General features: G+C 38.9%; 1 protein-coding gene across 1 annotated transcript in view; it reads left to right on the top strand.

The window, feature by feature from the left end:
• The window catches only part of LOC149278774 (mRNA-capping enzyme-like), a 162404-nt gene extending 139047 nt beyond the window's left edge, over nt 1–23357 (top strand). The window contains exons 14-16 of the mRNA XM_089501753.1: nt 2640–2706; nt 22029–22152; nt 23194–23357. Of these exons, the coding sequence (XP_089357879.1) occupies nt 2640–2706; nt 22029–22152; nt 23194–23357 (355 nt within the window). The remainder of the gene's footprint in view (nt 1–2639; nt 2707–22028; nt 22153–23193) is intronic.
• Nucleotides 23358–27020: the final 3663 nt, after the last annotated feature.

Raw genomic sequence — 27020 nt, forward strand, 5'->3', positions numbered from 1 at the left:
CCGAACATGATGTGGTACAAGCCAATTCCGTGGCTATAGAAAGTCTTAGAAGGTTTCAAACTCCAAAGGGGAGGAGGTATTTTAGTGAGCTCAGCTCCAGTTATCACCATTTTGTCAAGCTAGGCCAAGCTTGGCTTTCGGCTCAAGCCAACACCAGCTCACCAGTTCTACTTCTCGCTCTTTGACATCATTGCAAACAGAACTTCTAAACTCCGGGATATTATTTAATATACACTGTGAGATGTATGTTGAAAGCTCCCCCGTTTCTACCTGGCCCCCTTAAATCTCCCCAGTTCTGCTAGGGCTGCCTCACCCAGTAGTTTGACTATGTTGTCCGTTATATCTCATCACCTAGAGGCTACTAGTTGATTTTTAATGTACATTACTTGTGCAATGACTTTTGTATTTCCTCAAACCCCTGCAATATAGTGTTTGCATTTAACTTTTCCTTTCCATTGATTTTCTTAGATGTGAAGCAGTGCAGTCAGGGGCATAACTAAGAATTGATGAGGTTACAAGGGTACAGCATTTAGCGGAGATTCCCCATTCTTTCACCTACAGGGCTGTAGTGGAGTTTGGTAAATGCTTCTCAAATGAATAGTGTTATTTGTAGTCAGGCAATACATTCAGTACTATTGTTATACTTTGTTCAGCACTCAATAAATCTGTGCCAGGAACAAGGACAGCCCAAGGCCGTTGAAGGTGCTGTTCCACCTACTCTGTCAAATGTAACACTTCTGTAACTAAATGCAGCATTAAAAAGATCATTCCATGTACTGTTGAATGCCCAGACCCTGTCCAGCTCTAAATATTTAATCAGGTTCGCTTTGTTTAGATTTTTTGTTGTGAACACTTATTGTGGCATAAAAGTAAGTCTCTGGTTATTACCATAGTAACTGAAAAAAACTTATTGAAACTTTTTTGTGATTAAACCTTCAGAGAGGAATATTCAGAGTGCAGTTAATGTTTTTGACTAATTGGAACACACATACTTGATCCAAATTAGCCTGAAAAGACCTTTGTAGACATTTTATATCTTGCCTTTATGGTTTTCTTTTTTCCTTTGTATGTGCGTTTTTAGCACTGGTCTGAATCGGGTAAGACAAGATCTCTAGCTTCTATAGTACAAGCAGGTAGTTTCTGATTTTTAAATTGAGTTTATAGCTCACCCAAATCCTAAATTAGATAATCCAGTGTCTAATCCTTTATTATATTTCTGTTTTGTTCACACATATAAATTACCATAGCACGTATTAGAATGCCCTTGTACAGCTGCTGCTTCTTGCAGTTTTACAAGGAGTTAAAGGAACAAGAGGTAAATTCAGGGTATAAGACGTGGGTATGCCACGTGCCAAATCAGTAACATGAATAGACTCAACTAATTGTCAGTTTTAGTAAATCCATTCTAATAATTGTAAAAGCTGTGACATGTAACATGTCAGCATCTGAAATGTCATACTTTTTTTCTTACGATAATTTCATTCTGGTCACTGAGCCTGAAATGAAAACAGTCATACAAATTAAGGCTGCTAAGTACATGCTATTGTACTGTTGTGCGGTTTCATCTTCAGAACTAAAAACAGCATTAGACCCGTCATTTCTAGTACTCTTGATTTCCAATGTCCTTCCTGGTAATACGTCTTTATCATGTGAAGTGTTGCAGGCAATATTTAATTTTCATGTGACACGAAAGCAGGCACTGATTGGTTATTGCCATAGAAAAAGAAAAAAAATGCATCTTATGCATTTGTGTTGTTTTTTGTGTTCAAGCTTGTTTTTTTAATTAGGAAAATAAACAGATCTACCAAGATTTATTGGTTTAACACAAGAGGGAGCTTAATTAATGTTTAGTCCAACAGCTCCATTAATTAAATCATCCCCACACTGCTAGAGCAAAAAAACTGCTGTATAGAGGATAGCGTATAGAATAATATATTATTCCTTTAGGTTTGTTGTACGGTAGACTGCAGTGTCCTAAAACCCTGATGTGTTCCCATATAAATATGCATTTAAGAAATAGCTGTCAGATTCATGTGTCTGCTGGATTGCCACACACAATTACATTTCACTGGCCTGATGATATATAGTTTTCCGTGTTGCTTGGAGATGGCGTGGTGAGCAATGCAGAGCACGCAGTTTAAGGAGCTGGAGTCCTAGTCTGGTTTGAGCTTTGTAGCACATCAATGGGAATTGGAATTCCACTTTGCCTGCAATCTCAGCCCCATATACTATATTATCATGAGAATGAAGTACCTGCTGGCTGACAAGAAAGATTCTTCCATTATGCTACCATTTTTATTCGCCTCTGCAGCCTGGGAGATTTCTTGTCTTTTGTTTTTTTTCCGCAGCGCTTTCTGAGGCTGGTAGAGGTTTTCCTTTGCTGCTATAAATTGAGAACACTTGTTATATAAATTGTTGATGTTCCGCAACAGGCAGACAGGTTCCTAATTGTTTTTTTTCCCTAAAGGCGAGAAGTATTATTTGTAGGCTGTTGGACATATAATAAATTCCGCTTTAGTAACATGTATGTGGGTTACCTAGTACAGATTTATTTGCATTTTCTATTTTTTAATCACTTTTTTTTTTTTTAAACGTACAACTAGTTCATTCTTTACTATTAATTTATATTCTTCTTTTAGGTTACTGACTCAGAATGTTGGACTGCTTTATGTTGGAAGCTATGACCGCCCCTTTTCCCAAATTAAGGTATGTCTACAAGAAAAGTTATTGCTACAGAGTGACGCTTTTTCATCCTCAGTTAGCTCTCCTCACTTAAATACTATTTGCAATCAGTATGGACTACTGTAATCCCAGCATCTCAGCAGAAATATGTCGCATTATGCTGATATGAAACATTGAAAATACCTGGCTTAGCTATGTATATTCAATGGAAAGTCTTCAAAAAAACACTTTAATCCATACTGAACATCTGAGTATGGATTAAACAGATTAAAACAGCTAAACATCAGCTACATGTTGAGCAGAAAACCAGGGACATTATCTATGAGAACCCAATTTTACTGACAGACACATTTTAGTATTTTATTTCGTGAATTGGGTTCTGTCCTATATTTCTGATCACCTTTTTTACTACTTTGAAGCTTTGATCTTGCCTTACATGAAGATCAACATCTTACCTTATAGCGCTTTTAAAGGAGTAGCTTTTGCTCTTCTCATCTGTGTTTCCCTTTTGTGTTTGGCTATGACTTTAATAATCGTTTTGCTGTGCAGCGATAGGGAACAGGCAGCCAAACTAGTTGCTATATGATCCGATTCATCATTCCTGGCATCCATTTTAGGTGATAGAGTTGGTGGTTTGGTACATTTCTATAGATGTATTGCATTGGAGAGCTTTTGATCAAAAAGTACAGAATTCATTGAACAGATACGCACACAGACAGAGTGGCATTAAATTATAGCTGTTATCACTTCAGGAGAGATAAATGGCGCCAAGCCACTCTCAGCTGCATGTGTGCTGCGACACTAAATATCCACACGTTAAAATAAAATTTCAAAAAATGCACTATTAATGTGTCCTAAAATATATAGAATTCTGTGGAAGTGTCTAAATTAAGCTGGAGCTAAAATATTATATACCATTCAAGTTAAACAGCCAGAACCAGTGGCAAGCCTTGAGCTACACGGAAAATGGACATTGCTGTGGAATCAACCACCCGGCAACTTTGTAATGTTCAAAAACGATAAAGTATCCACACAAAATTCATCCTTTCCCAAGGAATCGTTACATTTTTTTACATGGAGAACTATTTCCCCTTTTCTGCATTGCTGCATATATTTAGGACTGAATCGTATTAGATCTTCAACCAAATCCTTATATTCTATGAAAGAATCCTGAGTGAAGAAACAACATAAAATTTTGACATTTCTGTCATTTATTTGCTAATGAAATCAATGCAACGCCTAATTCCAAATCCTCAGCAGCAAAATGTGGTTAACTCCGGATAACCCAAAAGCCAAACATTCTTACAATATGTTTGTTCAATTATGATTTCCCTTTTTCATTTTACCCCCTTATACATCGTTTTTTGAAGGGCAGATTTTATTTTTATTTATTAAAGGCCACATTTTTTATGATCTTGCTTTGATAAACTCACAAACTACCCACAAAAGGGTTACTAGCACCCCTGTGCCCTAAAACACACACAGATCAGCCATAACAGTATGACCACTGACAGGTGAAATAAATAACACTGATAATCTTGTTATCATGGTATCTGTCAGTGAGTGGGATATATTAGGCAGTGTCCTGAACAACAAAACCTGATGGAGACGATAGGGCAGTTTAAGTGGTGGAAGGGTGAGAACCCTGACAGGCAGCAAGTGAACATTTCATCCTCAAAGTTTATGTGTTAGAAGCAGGAAAAAAAGGATCTGAGCAACTTTGACAAGGGCCAAATTTTGATGGCTAGACCACTGGGGCACAGCATCTCCAAAACCGCAGCTCTTGTGGGGTGATCCCGTTCTGCAGTGGTCAGTACCTATCAAAAGTGGCCCAAGGAATGAAAAGCAGTGAACCGGGGGGCCAAGGCTCATTGATGTTCATGGGGGTTGACGGCTGTGTTCAAATCCAACAGACGAGCTACTGTAGCTCAAATTGCTGGAAAAGTGAATGCTGGTTCTTATAGAAAGGTGTCGGAACACACAGTGCATCTCAGTTTGTTGCGTATGGGTCTACTAAGCCTCAGACCCGTAAGGGTGCCCATGCTGATCCCTGTTCAATGCCGAAAGCGCCTACAATGGGAACATGAGCATAAGAACTGGACCACAACGCAATAGAACAAGGTGGCCTGGTCTGATAAATCATGTTTTCTTTTACATCATATGGATGGCTGGGTGCCTGTGCATCGCTTACCTGGAGAACACATGGCACCAGGATGCACTATGGAAAGAAGGCATGCCGGCGGAGGCAGTGTGATGCTTTGGGCAATGTTCTGCTGGGAAACTTTGGGTCCTGCCATTCACGTAGATGTTACTTTGACACGTACCACCCACCTAAGCGTTGTTGCCTACCAAGTACACCCTTTCATTGACACGGTATTCTCTGAAGGCATTGGCCTCTTTCAGCAGGATAATGCACCCTGCCAGAAAGCAAAAATGGCTCCGGAATGGTTTGAGGAACACAACAACTAGTTCAAAGTGTTGACTTGGCCTCCAAATTCCCACAATATTAAGCAGGTGGTCATAAAGTAATCGCTGATCAGTGTCCATAATAAAGCAAAATATGTTGTGCACAGGCCCGACAAAGTAATCTATTGCTGGAGAAATCGGCCAGTGTTCACCTTTCGCAATATGTAGTGAAGTGAGCGAGCTGAAATGACAACCCTCCTGCAAACTTCCCCTTGAATGATTAATCCCCAGAGTGGGTGTTATGTGACAAAATTGCAAACGTATGACATGTTGCATTTGGACTGATTATAATGTTGAAAAGGAATGTTCGTCTGAGAAATATGGTAGACAGCACTGCCTGTTGCAAAGCTGCGGACATTTCAAAAGTTAACGCGCTGTGTGCTTGAGCTCATTTAATGGGTATTTGAGTCATACATTCTAAAAATAAGCTGCTGATACCCTCCATGGTGTCACGTATAGTCTTAGGCTGCATATAACAGCTGGTGTTCTAAACTATTGTTGTGAATTCTGCAGTTTTTTTAGATTTTCCTTTAAAACAAAAGACAGCTTTGCAGTTACAGCCCAAACCAATTAGTCCAGTAAATTAGCAGCCAAAAGCACTACAGACGGGTCCACTAATTTTCTCAGCACATGTTCAGTATAACTTATTACATAGTAGCTTGCGTAGTAGCGGAGAGGATGGTGCCTGTAAACCAGTCTGTATAGCAAAATCACAGCCCTGGGGAGAATTGCCTCCTAAACCTTTAGACAATTTATTATCGTGAAATATAATGGCACTGTTGATAGTGAAAGGAGCCAGGATATGAAGTAGTACCCTAGCCTCCCACTCTTAAGGACATGTGGCACAGGTACAGCATTCTCTGGAGGCTATGCCAGCTAGGAACAGTTCTTCATAGTGCAAATTGTCGATTAAATTTGATTTCTGATGTTCTTACTGAGCCTATTGAGTATTATTATTATTATTATTATCCTTTATTTATATAGCGCCAACAGTTTACGCAGCGCTTAATACAATACATAAGTTCAAGGGATATGACAAGACAAGAATTGACAGACTAAGACAAACCGATACATTTGGTGGAGAGAGCCCTGCTCGCAAGCTTACAATCTAGAGGGAAATGGGGTGACAAACATAAGGCATAGAGAAAGGGTGAGAGGTATTGTGGGGGTTGTATCGATGACAAGGAAGTTCTAGCAGCTAAGATGGTGTGCTTCTCTGAAGAAGTGGCTTTTTAGATGTTTCTTGAAAGTTGGGAGGGAGGGAGAATGCTGAAGGTTCCTTGGGAGTAGATTCCAGAGATATGGGGCAGCTCGAGTGAAATCTTGTAGACGGGAAAAGGAAGAGGTGATGAGTGAGGAGGAGAGCCTTAGTCCATGGGAGGAACGTAGGGATCGAGTAGGAGAGTATTTGCTAATGAGGTCAGAAATGTACGGAGGAGCAGTATTATGGATGGCCTTATATGTCCAGGATCTTAAATTTAATTCCAAAGGTAATTGGGAGCCAGTGGAGGGTTTCACAGAGGGGGGAAGCAGAAGAGGAGCCTAGCAGCGGCATTTAGGATAGACTGTAGAGGAGAGAGTCGAGACAGTGGAGTGCCAACCAGAAGAGTGTTGCAGTAGTCAAGACGGGAAATGATAAGGGAATGAACCAGGGTTTTTGTGGATTCTTGGGTGAGGAATGGGCGGATACGAGAGATGTTTTTTAGGTGCAAGCGGCAGGATTTGGTGAGGGACTGAATGTGAGGGATGAAGGAGAGGTTTGAGTCAAGGATGACCCCAAGGCATCGGGCCTGGTTAGTAGGAGAGATAGTCGTGTTGTTAATGGTGATAGAGAATTCAGGTTCTGGAGTGGAGATGGAGGGAGGGAAGATAATGAGTTCAGTTTTAGAAAGATTAAGTTTCAGGTAGTGTTGTGACATCCATGAAGAAATAGCAGACAAGCAATTGGTAATACGGGACAGGAGAGATGGAGAGAGATCAGGAGAAGACAGGTAGATTTGGGTATCATCTGCATATAGGTGATACTGGAGGCCAAATGAGTTGATTAGTTTGCCAAGAGAGGAAGTATAAAGAGAGAACAGCAGAGGGCCAAGGACTGAACCTTGGGGGACACCAACCAAAAGTGGAAGGGGTGATGATGTCTTGCCAGAGAAGTTGACAGAGAAGGAACGGTTAGACAGATATGAGGAGATCCAGGAGAGAGCTGTATCTCGAATGCCTATAGAAGCAAGTGAGTCTAGAAGAAGGTGGTGATCAACAGTATCGAAAGCAGCAGAGAGATCCAGTAGAATTAGAATAGAGTAGTGACCTTTTGCTTTGGCAGAGAGCAAGTCATTGGAGACTTTTGTTAGAGCTGTTTCAGTAGAGTGAAGGGGTTTGAAACCAGACTGTAGAGGGTCAAGGAGGGAATTAGAGGAGAGGAAGTTAATGATGTACACAATCCGTTCAAGCAGCTTAGAGATAAAAGGAAGCAGAGAGATAGGGCGGTAGTTAGTCAAACAGACGGGATCTGAGGAAGGATTCTTTAGAATTGGTGTGATTAGCGCATGCTTGAAGGCAGATGGTACAGTTCCAGATGATAGAGAAAGATTAAATAGGTGGGTAAGTGATGGACCAAGGGATGGATATAGAGACTTTGTGAGGTGTGAAGGGATGGGGTCGAGGGGACAGGTTGTTGGGTGAGAGGAAGAAAGAAGAGTGGCTATCTCTTCTTCGGTTGTAGGGGAAAAGGCAGTTAGTATAGTAGGAGTGGAGAGAGTAGTGTTGAGTGGTGTAGGAGGGAGTTGTAAGGAAGAGAGGTCTTTTCTAATAGTCTCGATCTTCTCTTTGAAGTGGGTAGCAAGATCTTGGGCAGTGAGAGAGGTTTGTGGTGTGGGTGTGGAGGGACAGAGAAGGGAGTTGAAAGTAGAAAAAAGGCGTCGTGGGTTGGAAGAAAGAGAGGATATGAGAGTGGAGAAGTAGAGCTGTTTGGTGAGAGAGAGGGCAGAGTGGTAGGTGTGGAGCATGAATTTATAGTGATTAAAGTCTTCGCTGGATTTGGATTTTCTGAAGTAACGCTCAGCCGTGCGGCAGCACTTCTGAAGAAACCGTGTGGTTTTGGTATGCCATGGTTGGCGTTTAAATTGTCGGGGGTAACTTGTAGTAATTGGAGCTATGGTGTCGGGATGAAGCAAGTGTGTTGTTATAAAAAGAGGCTGCTGTGTCTGGGCAGGAAAGGGTTAACATGGAAGGTAAGAGAGGTTCAAGTGAGGCTGACAGTTGGGTAATGGTATTGTCTGGTAATCGCCTACAAGTATGAGGTGAGCGCTGTAAGTATGTCTTGTTAGGGGTTAGCACTGGAGAAAAGGATAGAAGGTGGTGGTCAGACAGAGGGAACGGGTAGATGGAGAAGTCTGAAAGGGAGCATGATCTGGAGAAAACCAGATCAAGTGAGTGTCCCTCGGTGTGCGTAGGGGAATTAGTCCATTGAGAGAGACCAGAGGAGGATGTCAGGGTGAGGAGTTTGGAGCTAGCAGAGTTGTTAGATATATCTAAAGGAATGTTAAAGTCACCCAGAATAAGACAGGGGATATTAGGAGAGAGGAAGAAAGGGAGCCAGGCAGAAAGGTGGTCAAAGAACTGCGAGGTAGGACCTGGAGGGCGATATATGACAGCAATTTGAAGAGAGAGTGGAGAGAAAAGACGGATTGTGTGAGCTTCAAAGGAACAGAATGAGAGGGAGGGAGGGCTTGGTATATTCTGGAAGGTGCAGTGAGGTGAGAGAAGGATGCCTACACCACCACCCTTTCTGCCATCAGGCCTAGGAGTGTGGCTGAAGTGTAGTCCTCCGAAGGTAAGAGGTAGACAAGCAATCCTGAACTTCTAAGGAAGCAATATGCCAGTGGTTATGTGGCGGATGTGCTGCCCCGACCAAGTGACCTGCCACCCAAAGCCTCCCCAAGGCCAAAATATATAATTGAAAGTAACAGTAAAAAAAGTTTAATCCCTATAGCTCAGTAAACTAAACTTGTATAGTCGGTCACTGCTAATTATTTTTTAAATTAGTGGTAGCTTTTAGAATTCCAGCGGATCTCTACATTTCATTTATGTGTACAATGAATTATTTGATTTTATTATAATCATTTCTGAATGCCATAAACGTCAAAGAGTTAGTATGTTTACTAAAATATATGCAATCAGTTCTAAAATGCTATAAACGTCAGAGACAGTATATTGACTAAAAGAAAACCAATCATTATATATACTCATTTCTGAATCCCATAAACTTGACAGAGATAGTATATTTACGAATTTATATATATATATATATACTCATTTCTGAATGCCATAAACTTTACAGATATAGTATATTTACTAATATATATATGTATATACTCATTTCTGAATGCCATAAACTTTACAGAGATAGTATATTTACTAAAATATATATACTCATTTCTGAATCCCATAAACTTTAAATAGTATATTTACTACAATATATATAAGCATTTCAGCAAATAAATACTTGTCATTGCATGCAGCAGACTGTCTGTGAGCGTGTTTCCTAATGGTATTGTCATTAAGTAATGAATATTGTAGGCACCCAGATCCAGAACGTGATTTGAGAGCAGAACTTGATTGGACTTTCAAATGAATGATGAGATTTAAACACACTGTTGAGGCTGACTTTTGTTTCCCACAGGCAGAAAGAGGCCATAATTCATTCTGTAGAATACACACACTGCCACCTTACTGTTATTTATATTTTTCTCTTTTGTAACAGATGCTTGTTCACCTCTAAGAATAGCTTTGTTTATACCTCTATGCAACTTTCATGTGCGAATTGGAAAAAATGGCTTTGTAAGAGCCAAGTTTTTGTATGTGACTGGATGCTCCTATTGCATTGCTGATTTGGGTAAGCATGCAATGCCATTATCCTGGCTCAGTAGAGATGACAGTATTTGTATATGTAAAATATGCAGGTGGATCAATACATTATGCATCCATCCAGGTTTCTAACAGTAAGGAGCATTGTCTAGCATATGTTCTGTGGCCATTACCGTAAACTCACAGTCTATAGTATCGACAGTTGTCTTGTATCATGTGATATATTTTACAGCTATTTCTGTTAGCACCATAACAGGCGGTGTTAATCAGAGCTGATTATCTGTGGTGGGGAAGGTGCGAGTTGTGTGTGGCTTGGGGCATGCTGTGGCAGAAGCAGGGAGCACACCCAGGGGAGGGCTGGCAGCCTAAGGCCTGGGGGGCAAGTCTAGTCAACTGGCCCATTGGGCCATCAAAGCGGCTGCGAGCGACATTGAAAGCGGCCGTCATGCGGCAGTCACTCCACCAGCGCCTAATGAAATTAAAGTGGCGGACGTGCACACACCGCGCTGCCCAATGGCCGTGCCTCAGCTCTTCATCCCACCCCTTTTAAGACGTGGGAAGAAGAGCTGAGGAATGGCCGTTGGGTCTGACTGCCGCATGATGCAGGGGCGTACCTAGAGTATTTGGCTCCTGTGGCAGATCCTGTATGTGGCACCCCCCCCACACACACACTTTAAAACTGCATAGTTTCTATGGTTAGGCAAACATTGACAGGGGTACAGCATAATTGTTATCATTATATACTTAGGGATAATGCGGTATCACCGTCAATGTGTGCCTATACATTGAGCCAGACACTGACAATACTGCAGTACAACCCGTATCACTATATACTAAGCCAAACTTGGATGTGGTGTAGGCCTACCACTTCAGTGACTGGCTTAGTATATAGTAGGGATGCACCGAAATGAAAATCCTGGACTGAAACTGAAAATTCAGCATTCACTTGGCCAAAACTGAAAAGAAAAAAAACCTTTAAAATACTTTATTAAAAGTAACACCAAAATTAGACAAAAAATTGTGTAATAAAGGCTGTTCAGTTCTCAGGTGGTATACCATTCCGCACAAAAAAAAGCTCTTGTGACCTTCTCCAAATTTAGCAAAGTTGAACTATTTATCATTAAGTAAGCCTCTGAAAGATGCATGTTATAATTACAGAGAGCCAGGTATGTGTTATCCCTGTGCAGTGATAAGCGATGAGGGTAGGTTGAGGCATTGCTCTTGGTCAGGCCTAAGACAACCCTATCAAAATATACCACCAATAATCAATCATGCCTTGTTTATAAACATTTATGCTCTCTCCCTAACATATGCATAGTATATGGACTACAATCTATTTTTTGTATGTCCTTGACTATTTTTTTTTCCTGTTTTTTTATTCTAAAACTAAATACACTTTCTACATGAAGCCGTCATACAGCTCAGCCATGACAGTGTTAATCAGGGAGCTTGCTGTCTCCAACCATACTAAAAATGTCCAAATTGATTTAGCATGACCTTGGAGAAGAGGTCACATGCTGAGCTACCCTCTCTTCAGCTAGAGAGAGAAGAGGCCATCTCACACATTCCAGGAAAGCAAGGCAGACAAATACTTAAAGGTATTTTCCTAACTTAGAGCAGCTTGCCTTGGAGCTTGCAATGAGGTGTTATCTTCACTGGCAGGATCTACTGATTTGATGTTTGATCTCTGAAGGTAAACCTCCATTCCTTGAATGCCTGATCTTGCAATCTGGCACTCCCTTTTTTGCAGTTATCAATGCTGACACCTGCCAGAAGCTGCCAGATGAGAAAACTAGGGATTGGGGGGGGGTATCTCCAGACTCTGCTGGGATCTCAGATCACCACCCGACTGCTGGCTGGTCACAAGTACTGCGATCAGCAATAGAGGGCTGCGGAGCCCCAATTTAGTGTATTACTGTTACCATGGAATATTGGTAAACCTAAATTGGGTTATTGTTCAACAGTGACACCTACTCTGTAGAAGAAATCTTAAGCAAAATTGAAAGGCAAGACTTTTTTTTCTATTTTAGCATAGGTTTGTTACATGTTAGTGCTAATAATTGTTATTTACGTATTTCTATGGTTTCAAAAGAACGGCAAGACTTGCCCTGAAAGAAACATAGAAAAAAAGAATCATGTTTTATCAAACAAATGGTAAACATTTCAAAACAGCTCTGGACTTTAGGTTAGAGGTTAGAACACTTGCAATTTAATCATTTGGGCTTGGAAGCGGGATAGGAGATTTCTACTAAATTTGCTTTTGTCTGCAAGACCACATAACATCCACTTTACAAGATTTCTTGATCTCTGAAGATCAACCCTGAACTTTGTAACCCCCTTAGATTTCTGATTCTGCGTGGGGAATTGTCATGATAGCAGAATTAATATGTTTGGCATCAGAACCTAAAATACCTAACTTGAAATGGAGTGTCTTCAAAAGGTGTTATGTATTTAAATCAATTTTAAAAATGCAAGTGGATTTGGTTGTATTATGTTTAAAACAAATAAGTTAGTAATAATAGTAAAAGAAGCAAATGGATTCATTATCCTGCCCTAGGATATATCAGGAGTTATGTGTAAATAGTAAATCTGGTACAAATTGGATACCAGATCAACCATCTGCAAGAACATTGTATTGGTTGCTCTGTAAACAGTGCATGTCAGGAGGTCAGAATGCAGTATAAAGCTGAGTGGATGAGAAAAGCCTCAGATTTTTCTAATTATTTATGATAGTTATAGGAAAACCTGTGTTACTAAGAGGCATGGCTTTTACGAATAGTACTTGAGAAGAAAAAGATTGAGAAGCGCTGCTCTGTAACCTTCTACATTAGCGAGTCCTTAGTAAGTAAATAATGTCAAGACGTATTTTAGGAGAGACTATAATTAGTGTTTCAAAAGAGCCCACAAACCAAAGAAATGCCAATGGAAGTCAGAGAAAATGGTCTAATTATAAACATCCTAACTAGAGTTTTAAAGTACTTTCTAACACACCCCATTTGCTATGTTCTGTTTTTTTAATATAGAATTGATCTTTGGTGACAAATCATCTTTGCGAATGTTCACTGTGTGTTCTGTTTAATGCATTTTGAATACGGTTGTCTGGAAGAAAAATCACTAAGTTTATAATTTAGTCTGTACTTAATCCATTTAAAATGTCAATTTTGCAGTCAGTTTAAGCTGACCTTTTAAGCTGATTTAGCTTAAAAAAACCATTAAACTTTTTACTTAAACTTTCTTTTTTTTATCACCTAAGTGTCATGTTTGTTGATGAAGTGGAAAGGCTTTGGTTTTCAGTACAAAAGCTTTTCATGCCACCTATGCGAGTGATCTCCAGTCATTAAACTCAATAGTGCCAGAGAATCGAACTACACGTATGTCTAGAATTCGGTAGTTGGTGTTGGAGCATATTATTTAATGGATGAAACACAAATTGGTTTGATTTCATATCTTTGTTTTCATTTGTAGTACTCTGTTAGACTTAAAGGGGGACATCCACCATTTTATCATTACTAGTATCAGATAAAAAATACTGTATTTGCTCTATTATAAGACAAGGTTTTTTCAGAAAAAAAGCTCTGAAAAATACCCCTCGTCTTCTTATCAGGGTCATCTTCTAATCAGACCTCAAATGAGACTAAGATCCAGATCCCCCGCAGCCCTGCAGGGGACCTGTATCCTCCTGTCTGGTAACCTCAGCTACTGCCTGCACTTCCACCCGGGCTTCTATCACAGAGCGCCGGCGAAAGCGCGGGCAGCAGCGGAGGCTGTCTACGTGCATTGCGCAGACCTTTCCCGGCTGCCAGAGTGGAGAATTCCTTGCAGCGCTGCGGGGAATTCTCTTCTCTGGCAGCCGGCGAAGGTCTGCGCAATGCACGTACACAGCCTCCGCTGCTGCTGGGGCTTCTATGAAGCGCTGGTAAGTCGGGGTGGGTGTTATATGGGGGGCATTAGGCTTTACTGGAGGCAGAGTGCCCCATGATATGCCTTTTAACCCCCGTTATGCCACGCTGCCTCCAGTAATGCCTTATACCCCTCTATATGCCACTCTGCCTCCCTTATATGCCTTATACCACCCTATATGCCACTCTGTCCCATGATATGCCTTTTAACCCCCTATATGCCAGAGTGGCATATAGGGGTATAAGGCATTTCTGGAGGCAGAGTGGCATATATGGGTTAAAAGGCATATCATGGGACAGAGGGGCATATAGGAGGGTATAAGGCATATCAGGGAGGCAGAGTGGCATATAGGGGGTATAAGGCATTTCTGGGGCAGATTGCGTAATTAGGGGCAGGTTGGCAAATAAAAGGAAATATAAAAAAATATATCATTTTTTTTTTTTCTCAATCATAGTTTTCATTAAATATGAAAAAAAATTTACATTAATATTTACTAGTAAAAGTTTTTTTCCTTTTAGGGTAGTCTTATATTAAGGCTTTTTCTTTTTTTCCTAAATTATTAATCTGATTTTGGGGGGTCGTCTTATAATCAGGGTCATCTTATAATCGGGCAAATACAGTAAGTTTTCAAAAATATTGTGTTCCTCTCTTAAAACAGTTCTAGTTTTTCAATAATGTTCTCAGGCAGCTGTATTAGCCATTGATATATGTTCTAGCTCTGTGATTGTAGCCCAGTCTACTGAACAAACACCCTCACACCTTGTCATACTACCTATGGTAAACAATAGAACGTCTCAGTCGTAATCACCCAGCTGGAGACTCTGAATAATAAAAGTCTATGGAGGAATGGATTTCATTAGCATTGCCTTAAAGAATCAGCCCAGTATGGTGTTTGAGCATTCACAACAATGGCAGCCTCCAGGTCTGCAGATAAAGGAAGTTCATTGGAACAAAATGAGAGAAATCAATTTTCTCCTTCAATAATAACGTACATTGCTGTACACAGTACTATAAGAAGAAGAAATCTTTTTCAGTTTGACTTTGTCTTTAAATGGATGATATTAACCATTGAAATTATCTCCCATTCGCAACATTTTAAACTTAGTTTTTACTGCCTTTGCTGCTTGAATGTCATATATTTGTGTGAATTCTTAGTACATAAAAAAAATGCCTTTATTAATACACATACATGAAATGTAGAAGGTGCCAGGACATGACAAAAGCATTCACTGACTGCTGTGTCCTCTGTTCTAAAAATCATGGTGTACAATTTCGGCAGTTTGGCTGTATATCTACATTTATCTAAATTGTATTTATCCGAGCATATCTCGGAAGCATTAGTTACAGTCAGTTTTGATCCTGAACCATGTACTTATGGGGGATTACCTTGTATGCAAACATGTAGTTTGAAAGAATAAGATGGATTTAAACGTGTATTAAAATACAAAAGGCACTGTTTTGGGCTCCTAAATATTTACTTGCTTGTTGCTTAAAATACACATGTGTAATAATTTTATATGGACCCCAAACATAAGCTAAACCTGAACACGAGCGGGACCAGAGGGAGACGATCAAGGTACACATTCCACCATCAAAATTTGTGATACCTTTTATTGGACCAGTGTTTATTTTTATGCTCGCTGCTAAGTAATGTGTTTGCATCACAATTCCCTGTAAATTATAAATGCTGCGTAGTGTTCAAATAAGGAAGCCAGGATGAGACCTTAATTAGCATTCTAAATCAAGACATTAGTGTTTCATTTAGTCCGCTGCTGACGGTCTGTTCTTCCCATACGTTCTTGGTGTACGGTATAGTCACAGCTCAGCTATGGTCTCGTGGGAATAGTTAATCATATGCCTATAGTTAATTATTCTTTTAACATCATTATGCGTAATTAAAGTACGTGCATCAAAACTTCGAGCCACTGATGTAATGTATATCATAACCAGCTGGCATGTTAGAAGAAGCCAATCGTTACTTTATTCTGCGATGCAGTCATCATGTGAGTAATGACTAGGTATAAATCCGTACATGAGCAATGTGTGACTTTGCCTCTTTCCGAAGGCTTCAATAGCATTACTTGACCCATACTTCATTTCTTTCTATATTTAGTTTCTAGCTAAATCAGTACGCATGGCACCATTGCCAGGCTCATGGCCAGTTGACTATCGACTAGTGATTTTAAGATGTAGTTGATACAGATTGGATGTGTAATGTTCGCTTCAAGATTCCGGGAGTGAACATTTTTTATATTTTTAGGAGTGTGAAATGATACATTCTTACGCGGTATAATTACCAACCTACACAGTTGCTGACTATTCTGGATCTAATTCCAGGAAGTAAGCCAAGTAACACAGGCCTCCTCCATCTTTTTTTTTTTATTTCTTCAAATATATTTTTATTATTTTGCAGTGCGTTGGTGCTTTCTGTCATTAGCGTTTACGATTAATATTATGAGACTGAATAAAGATTTCTGACAGGATGCAACATTTATTATTTTGTTTTTCCACAAATATGACTGTTTTATATGCGCTTTGAATCAAGAACGCATTGATTTTTAGCAATTGTCAGGTGCCAGACAAGTTGTTTTGCCCAAACATACATTTCCATATATAGAATTAGAAAAACATCATGTATTCTGCTTTGACATCACCAGGAGCATTTAAGGGACTGATGCAATGAAGGCCCTATGCCAGTGCCACTAAACCAACCACCTTGCGCCGGGCCTACTGCCTCAGTCCCAGCAACCTAAGTCTGAAAGGAGGCAGTGTGCGAGGACCGCAAGGGAGCAGCAATGGTGTCGTCGCTGGTGGACTACCCACTCCTGAGCCAAAAAAGGCAGTGTTAGAAAAAAGTGTGTTAGAGCTTGTGTTGCTATGTATATGTATCTTACTGTGTCTGTTAGTATGTGTGGAAATGTTACTGTGTGTGTGTTAGTATGGGTGAGTAAGGATGTTACGGTGAATGTGTGTGTCACATCACAATATGTAGTTATTTGTATCTCAGAAACCCCCATATTTTTTGTTTACAAGCATATTTACATGTAATTGTTGGATTTAGCTGACTCCTAGATCCGAACCAAGGTTTTCCATACCTGATCTACAACGAGAAGATCAGCAGCTTAGATGTAATGTAAGGAAGTTTTACTTTGCTGAGAGTTAGGCAGAGCAGCCTTCCAGCATAAGTGATGAGAGTTTAATACTGTAAGCTAATTTAAACACATTTGGCATAGGCATATGGCTATCCTAAATAAAATAAAAGGCCAATGACCTATAAACGTTTGAGTCTTTACATCAAGAATAATGGCCAAGCTATATGGGCCGAGTAGTTCTTACCTGCTTTCAAGCGCAGTGTTTCCAAGTAGGCTTGCATTACACTTGCATGGAAGTGTACAATGACATGATATGATGGCATGTAAATGTAAAATGCACAAAATTGGGAGCCAGATTCTTCTTTCTTTTATTGATGTCCCTGCTATCTAGAATGCTTGCTGGGTATGAGAGAGGGTATCAGAGTTTTACAGCCCAAAAATCTATTATAATGATAATAGAAACAGTAGAATAAAAAAAAACAAAAAAAAAACTTCTAAACCGTTTTGTTATAAGAATTGCCTTGGTGAAGGCCTTCCCCTGTAGCAAAACCCCTTTATACCTCCTAAAATAAACATATCCCTTATTAAAATGTTTGGGGGCTCAGTGTGATTGTATTCTCTGTACCGTAGATTTAAGAGGGTCTGCTTGCTTCTTTAAACTGCAGTGCCCATACTCTGCTTCTTTAAACTGTTGCCTGCCGTCTGCAGAGGTATGCTGTTGTGAGTTCTTCTGCAGAATATCTAATAACACAAATGTTTAACTTAGTGTATTCATTGCATGCAAATGGGGGAAAATAATCAGTCTCTTGTGAACGAAAACATACCGCAATTATCGCAGTTTATCCGGAGAGTAGCAGGGGTTCCACTTGTTCACTCTTTTGCTGCTTCTTAGTAGCAGTAAATTGATGCTGTGCTACATATTGCCGTTAGGCTTGTATTTTGTGGTGTTGAATGCAAGGTAACATTTGTGTGCATGTGTACAATGTATTTACCATGCACGCACACAGGGTCATGTACACCTTCTTGCAGGCTTGTGCTTCTGTGTATTGTTGGGACTGGGCTTCTCAGACAGTGATGTTCCCGCCTTATAAGATATTAGAAGATATTACTGTTACCAATGATATTAAGCTCATTTGAGCAGGGCCCTCCTCACCTGTTGTCTCTGTTAGTCAGATTATTATGTTACATACTACTTGTTTTGTCCTGCCCACCCATTGTACCGCGCTACGGAATTTGATATATAAAACAATAAATAATAATATTACCGTTTTAAACATGATCTGTTTCCTGATCCCACACAACTTTTTTGCTGTCTCATCGTCAGAGTCCATATTTATTGTAATATTGCCTCTGAATTGTATGTTATCGATATATATATATATTGGAAGACAGGTGTTTGGTTTCTTTACTGAAAATATATTTTGTTTGTGGTGACAAATCTCTCTTGTTTCGAGGTAACACACTGTTCCCGAGCACTGATGCTTTACAAATACTAACAATACCAGGTGTCATTCATTTTTTTAAAGATTTGTCAGTAAACAGTATTTTTTATTTTTTTTTGGGGGGGGGGGAAAGGAGAGCTGAGTCTCTCTGAATGTCAAAGAGCCATTTGCCAGCAACAAAACAGTAGTGAGTCTTTGTGGATGCTCATGCAGTATTCACAATCAGTGATATTTGTTGCTTACAAAATATATTTCCACATTATAGTGTTTTCAGATTGCAAACAATGTTGTTCCTTTATTCATGTTTTTAAGCAATGTAAAGCAAAGGGTTGCAACTTAAAGGTGCTGTTCCACCCAGGGTGCCTCTTATAATATCCCCAGCTAAGTGCTGCATCATATAGAGTATAGAGTTATGTGTGCCGGAGGGGTTGGTGTATTAGATGTGATTGAGTGCTGTATTTTGTGTGCTAGGAGTTATTTGTGATAGATGTGAAGGGTTTTGTGTGATCAGAGCCGGCCTTAAGTGTTCCGGCGCCCTGTGCGGACTACTCCTATGGCACCCCCCCCCCCCATCCCAAAAAAGGAAAGGAAAAAAATCTTTACAGCGTTTACAGCTGAGCGCCGGAATATGACATCATATTTTGGTGCTCAGCATGAAACGCTGGCACCGCGACGGAGTCACAGAGAGTGAGGGGCGCCGAGCGGTTGCTGAAAACTTCACGAGCAACCCTGCCCGGGACTTAAATTAAAGGATCGGGGTTTTTTTTGTTGTTTTAACTTTATTTAACATCCTCCATGTTAAATCAAGTTTAAAAAAAACTTTATTTAACATGGAGGATTTAAATAAAGTTAAAAAAAACAAAAAAACCCTGATGTTTTAATTTAAGTCCCGGGCAGGCGCCCCTGTTGCCATGGCGCCCTGTGCGGCCGCACAGGTCGCACACCCCTAAGGCCGGCCCTGTGTGTGATGGGTGTGAGGGAATTAGGTGTTTTGTTTGATAGATGTGACGTGAGTGAGATGTGATAGTTGTGAGGGGATTTGTGTAATAGTTGTGATGGGAGTGACAGAGTGAGGTGTATTGTGTAATAGTTGTGATGGGAGTGAGGTGTCTTGTGTGATAGATGTGAAAGAATGAAGTCTGATAGGCGTTAGGTGTGATAGATGCATTGTGTACTTTAAAACCATTCAAATGTTATGATGTTTCAACAGCTGTTAGATAATTGTGCTTCAAAAGAAACATAGATCCTTTTTTTGCTATTGAAAGAAATCACGTATTCTACTAAATTAAAGCATAATGTTCAGGATTTGGCATAGAAAAGGAATATATTGTTCTTAGAATATTTATCCAATGTTCTACAAATGGAGGCAGAAGCAGCACATAATGCATTTTCAGTGCTATTCTGCCAGACGCGCTCTTTGCTGTGCTACCCTTGCCATCATTGAACATGGTTAAAGATATTTGTAAGAATGAGAAGAGAGTTATAGAAGGCACCGATTACACATGATATAATATGTCAACCACCTCCCTAGCATCTAGTGTTAAATGCTATGCTTTTCTTCAATCCATGATTTTCTCACTTAATTGATAGGACTTGGCAAATGAGCTGCATATGAAAGCATTCAAATACTGGGAGTATTTCCAACTTTGAGATGCATACAAGCAGTCCAAGCTAGAATCATGTTTTTTTTCTTTGTATCTTATTTTATTCTCCATGTAGTCCTAGAAGAGATCATATTTAGTTGAGATGTTTTTATTTCCTATTTTTTTTGTGTGTGGGGGGTAACACTAGGGAGGCAAATGCATACATTTTGGAATGGTGGGTGTACATATAATATCTCATTCTGTTGGTAGTTGATTATTATTTATATGATACAGGACTACTAATTGTTAACGGTGAATTGAGGCTTGTGTATCTTCATGTTGCCATCTTATCTGATGTTTTTATGTACAGTGCCCCTCCCAAGCAACAGTGAAATCTGCCAATCAAAATATGGCGCTCGATTTATAACCAAGATTGATCACATTAGTACTTCAAAGTGTCAGCCTCCCCTCATGTCCACTTTCCTTTGTCTTCAGTAATCATAATCCCCTTGGTTGTTTAAATTTTCGCTTTCACGAGTAGTATTTTTCTACCTGTGTTAGTCCAGCTGCTCCCAACTGCCTGGATGTTAATTGCCTGAGATAAATGGCAGGATGTAATACCTCTGACGGATGTGGCAGCGCATAATCCCATTCTCAAAGCTGTGTGATCATATTTACGGATGTCTCTCTGTATTGGAAAATGGATTACCTGTTATAAAAATGCACGTATAAGAAGTGATGTGCAGTAAGTCAGCCTATACATTAGCATGAGAAAACCTATCTCAAATGCTATAGTGTTGGCAGTTTCTTAACCAATAGCAAACAGTATACACAGTATATATAGCAAACACATATAAATAAATATATATATATATATGCTTTTATCTAGGGTTCTATATGGGCTATTCACTAAATAGAGATTTTGCTGGGGAGTTGTACATTTCACCTCTCCAATAACATTATACACATTGAAGCGCAGCCACCAGCGAGTGTCTCCTGCAAAAATGTCTAGAATTAATTATAAAAGGCCGGCTCAACCCTTTCTGCACTAGATCGTCACTGCCCTTTGCCCTTCATTACGTGCAGCGTTATCAGATTCTGTGAGGTTTTAGTCTTAACTTTGGTGACCAAATATATTTAAATATTGAGTTTTTTTAGTTTTTTTTTACATATGTATTAATGTGAAATAATTTTAAGGTACAGATGATGATAAAACCAGCAGTGAAACTGAAAGCAGAACACTGATGCACTTCAGATGGGGTATTATTGCCCTTATACTAGTCCCTTGCAATCCGGTTAATACAGTTTACGAATTAGCTTCTCTAAAGGCAGAAAATAACATAGCCATGCTTCCAAAACGGTAAGATATGTAGAAGCTTTGGCAAGAGGCAAATTTCAATTATTGTGGTAGGAGCAGGAGTGGAATGGATGTCTAATGCGCATCGTGATTTTTCTCCCTATATTAAACTAATTGCTACAACATGGGCTTTTTACAGGTTATGATTAGCTGTTTTTTTTAAATGAAGATTTATTTGGTTCAGTGCACTAGCAGCTATTTTCTTTGTGAATGGGTTGCTCTCGCATATTGCTAATCACCGGCCAAGGAAGAACATAGTTAATAATACTGATTAATTGCTGTGGTCAGATAGAGCAACTGCATAATTTACTTCTATTTTGGTACCATGAGCGCAATACCATGGGAAATCTCATTAAAGCATGAGTCCACAAGAAAAAAAAATGTGTATTTGCCAGCTATACTTTGCAATGTGTTGATACTTTGGAAACTAAGTTCTCTATGCCTTATCTCCATAATGTGCGCTTATTGTAAAGGTGATCAGAAATGCATTGATAAATCCTTCAGAATGCAGGCTTCTGCGTGCGTACAGAAAGTTGGATTATCGCTCTGTATTGCAGCATTAACATTTATGCCGAATTATGTATTTCACATTATGTTTGTAAACGTAGCGGTCTTTATTTTTTCCATCGGTTTTTTCAAGGTGACAAAGGACTTAAAACAATATGACAACAAAATCATTGAATGCAAGTTTGAGAACAATTCCTGGGTCTTCATGCGGCAGAGAATTGACAAAAGCTTTCCAAATTCCTACGACACTGCTCTGGGTATGTACAGCATTATGTACGAAATTATATTTTTAACTATTATCCTGTCACACAGAGAATACAGGGAAAGTGCTTTTAACTCTATTAACAGCCACACATTCTCAAACATCTATATATCCAGGATTCTTTTGCTACCTATTTCAAAATGTAATCTGGCAAACTTTTGTAAAGCGTTATCCGTTTTTGTAACAGGTTTATAGGGTGATAACATCATGCCGTTTATAGTGTCTAACATACCATGTTATTTCCTTGCAAACGTAGTATAAAATGAATCGCTCTTTATAAATGCTTGATTTCACTGAAACTATTTCCATCCATGGTTCAAATCTAGGAGTAAACCTCTCTGACGACATAGTTGTCTGTTGACAACTAATGAGAACTCTTGAAGCAACAGGATTTGTTTCTTCAACTACCAGTTTTGTTATAGAGCGGGTTAACTCTCTAGCTCCTTATGTAGAATCCTGGATATTATCTCTTTACGTAAATGTGAAAAATGTGACAAATGGGGTGATAATAACTTTTAGGTTTTTTAGAAAACCGGTTATGTAAATTCATTTCCAGGCTTATTTAGTTTTTGTCCTGGTACAGACAATTTAATGTTGCAAACATTTGTTCACACAAAGCGGTGTTCACAGAAGAACTTATTTCTACACTGTATGCATTGGTGAATATATGTTAGCCATGTATTGCTGGGAAGCACAGGAAGGTTTATGTTCATTAGAAAAGCTAAGGATTAGTTCCTCTATGGCTAGAACCTCATTTATTTTTATATAACTTGTGTGTATTCTTGTGCTCCTGTTAATTTGCGGTTCTTTTTGCTTTGTTGTGTCATGTTATAGGATAAATGACAGAAAGTTACTAAACTTTGTTATTCCGGTTTAACACAACTAAAGGAATTTTAATTCTTTTAAAAATAATTATATTTTTATGACTTTATTATTATTAATTATGACTTTTAATTAAGTTTTATTTACAAAAATAATTGTGAAACTAATACACTTACACACATTTCTGATTTTACTATTTTTGTTTTTCCTTCAGCTGTGTGTAATAGCATCCAACATCCAGTAACCAAGGACATCCTGTTTGAGTTAATTGACAGATGTACTTCAGGAGTTCAAGGCCAAGATCGGAAACATCCATCGGATTCTGATGCAAAGCTCATGCCACCACCTCCCCCTAAAATGCCCCGTGTTCTTAATTGAAAATTCCACATTTCAGAGGCATCATCCTCCATCCGAAAAACAGCGACATTTGAAAAGCATGTTCCATATGAAGTTTACAATAAGATGTTTTTCCTTTTCATTTTGTTTTTTAAGACTTTTTTTTGTGCAAATAGCTAATATTTTGGCTTAAGTACAAAGATTATTTTTGCCTCAAACTGTCATCGAGATGATTTTCTCCTACCTTGGAACATATATGGGAGTGTGATAGCTATGCATAAAGCATTAGGTTTGGATACTTTGGAATATAGTACAAAATAAAGTACCTGTAAAACGTAACTTTTGTACATATATGGATACTTTGGACAACATCGCTTTTACAACACAATCCTTAAAAAGTATTTTTTTTATTTAACTGATCTCTGTGTCATAGCTTTAATTTAAAATGTTTTTTTCTTAATATTTGTTTGAACAACAAGTAACTGCTATAAATATTGTTTGAACTGTAAAGTATGAAACATCATTGTCTAGGTAGGCTCCTTTTAAATCTTGCTTCGTATTTTGACATATTAAAAAATGAAACTTTATTTTTTGTACTTTGCATAATTTCCTTAGTTTATGTTTACAGATCAGATACCTAAATCTCTGGTGTAACCATATTTTTTGGCGATGGTGACTTAAATTTGTGCTGCCATTAAAAGGTAACTTACAAAACAAAAATGTAATTCACAGCTTTATGCCGTTGGTTAATGCCATAATTCAATATGAACCTATATTGTCCTTTGTTCGTTGACTGAAACTTCACTACTTCACAATGTGGCTAATGCCTAGATTCCTGCATCAAGAAATTACATTTAATGACTTTTAGCACTAATACACACTGGATGGCTGCACATACAATCACTGTGGTCCAAAGGTGGTCATTAATAACAAACAGAAGCAGTACCCTCAATCGCTCCCCCACGGCACTTTCCTCACTCCAGAGCTCCGGGATGTGAGGCAGTCTGTGGAGGCTGTGCCAGCTTAGCACAACCTCCATACATATACAGTATTTAGTAGAGCGCACAAACAGAATTAACCCTCTTCTTTATGGAGAAGAGGGGACAGATCTCAAGGTTACCATGTCTCTGCAGTTACAATTCTAAGATGCTGATCTGCATGGGGAAAGGTCTGAGCTGGATGAACAGTGTAAGCTAGCAGATGAGAAATGGTTAATTACACATACCAGATATCTTGTATAATATATAATATAATGGATTGCCATCTGTGTATGTATAAACCCCTGCAACACATGAAATGTATGTGCGTTCTAGAGGAAACAACCCTTTTGGCAACGCTAGCCTATACCAGAGCGGTCTTACATTGTTCTAGAAACAGCCACTTGTGTTTTGGGCAAATTAGAAGGCAATTTATTGGCAAATATTCCCTCACATTGAATGGATGTTCTGAGTGTTTTGTTCTGGTTATGTTTGCCTCTAAAATAAACAAATATCAAATATTATGGTAGGACTTAGAGGAGAAGGGTACAGACAAAACATCTATTTTTCTACATCCCTTACGACAGGGGTTCTCAAACTGCGGCCCTCCAGCTGCTGCAGGACTACATCTCCCATAATGCTCCTTCAGCTAAGGGGCTGGCTGAGGAGTATGGGAGATGTAGTCCTGCAGCAGCTGGAGGGCCGCAGTTTGAGAACCCCTGCCTTACGAGATTCACTATAATAGCAAAAATACAACAAAATAAAACCTCTTCAACTCACATACCAAGAAAAAAAGCGTACATCCAATTTGTACATAAAGCAGACCGACCAGTGGGGCAGCTACTTAGGACAGCACCCAAAGTTTGCACTGTCCCATGAAAACCAGGACTGTTGGTAGGTATGCAGTACACTCATGCTCATCAAATGCAATGAGATCCTAGAAAAGAGGGGCAACAACGGCAAATTTGAGTACTAAAGATAGACTATGCTTTCTAAAGAAGAAACGTTTAAGCGTCATAACTAAGGAAATTGGGCAGATTTAGTTATCTATTTAAAGGTTGTTTTGGAGCAAATTTACCAGCTGATGAAATGGAAATTTGGTTGCTATAATAACGTTTTATACCCCCATAGTACTAAAATGGATGCCATATGCATTTACAACCAATATCTAGCTGTTTTAAACCTTCATTGCTTATGTGCTGGATAATAGGAGTTGTGGTTTAATATACAGATACTTTCAGGTAGCAGATCAATTAAAATATAAACAATAAAATATACTTCTGTTGCAGGACACCCTTTAACTTTCTTAAGTACTGAGGTTGCATCTTATAATTTACAGCTTTTCAGGCCATTTGTATTGATTTACAGAATGGTTCTCTATATAGCCATAAACACGTAGAGTTGCCTTTAGCGACTGTACATCTCCTCTGTGATAAAACTGCCATTAGTACATCTTGTAGTAGATCTGCCATCATAAAAATGAAGGATATACCCCTGACATTGTTTGGAAGGCATTTAGCGAGGAACCTTTCACTGTTGCTGATCATCAACAAAAGCAATATGAATTCTGCTCTATTTGTTAGGTAAGGGATTGTCTGTACAAACAAACAAACTTGCTCTGTTAAATTAAAAACCAGAGACTATATGAAAGTTAACAACACATTGTCTTTACTGGCTAGTCATAAACTGTGAATAATGCACAGGGCATGTTTGATATTGAGGGCCATAACATTTTTACTGTAACTGCCCTAAAGACCCCCACATAAAGTATCTCTGGGTATGGCACAAATACATTTTCTTAACCTTCCTGGTAAAATTTGTATATAGAAAATTGATATTAACACATGCTTATAATGAGATACAGTCGTAAAATCAATTTTTTTTGTTTGCTGTAATGCTATGCAAATTAAAGCAAAACCTAAATTTAAGCAAAATATTATTGAGATTAATATCCATGTGAAACTTTGTAAAATCTCAATTTACTCTATGTTTTGTTACAAAGTACTGGAGTATATCTCTTTATATTTTCTTATTCTGTTACAAGTAAAATCCTTTGAAACGCCTGACTACATTATAGTAAACCGAGAAAGCCCAAGGCTAATCATCAATATCTCTATGAAACGCATTGCAATGAGTTAGTCATTGACACATCAACTCCTGTATAAAGCCCTACAGCAGAAAAGCAATGAAGTAAGATCAAAGTTGACACTGGTCAGGTTACTCAAGTAAACTACTAGGCAATTACACCAACAAAGATTTTTTGTTCACAATGGTATCCTTTAAAAAATTCTAAATGGGTCATGTTTGTAAAGAGCAATTTAGTAGTTATAAATCTGGAGCAATAGCCATGGAAACTAGTGGCTGTGTAAACTACACATCATGTGATCAATATACTCTTCTTTTTTTTGGTAATATTGGTTTTGAGTATTCAAATCAAATAACGAGGGTACAGAAGGCAAAAAGAGGAAAAGGATAAATGCAAGTTTGTTAGGATACATGACATCGTGGGGTGTATCAGATTTCAACTTATATTAAATGAACACTTAACTGCCTCTACCAGAAAGATAAAAATGAGCTGTGGTTGGATCTTCCAGCAGAACGATGATCCAAAACATACTGTACATCAAAATCAACACATTAATGGTTTACTGAACATAAAAGTAAGGTCCTACCATGGCCATCCTGTTCCCCTGATTTGGACCATATAGAAAACCTGTGGGGTGAACTG

This window comes from Sceloporus occidentalis, unplaced genomic scaffold (assembly GCF_023333645.1).
Source record: "Sceloporus occidentalis isolate IW3139 unplaced genomic scaffold, rSceOcc1.0.p SCAF_181, whole genome shotgun sequence".
In the NCBI taxonomy this organism is placed as follows: domain Eukaryota; kingdom Metazoa; phylum Chordata; class Lepidosauria; order Squamata; family Phrynosomatidae; genus Sceloporus; species Sceloporus occidentalis.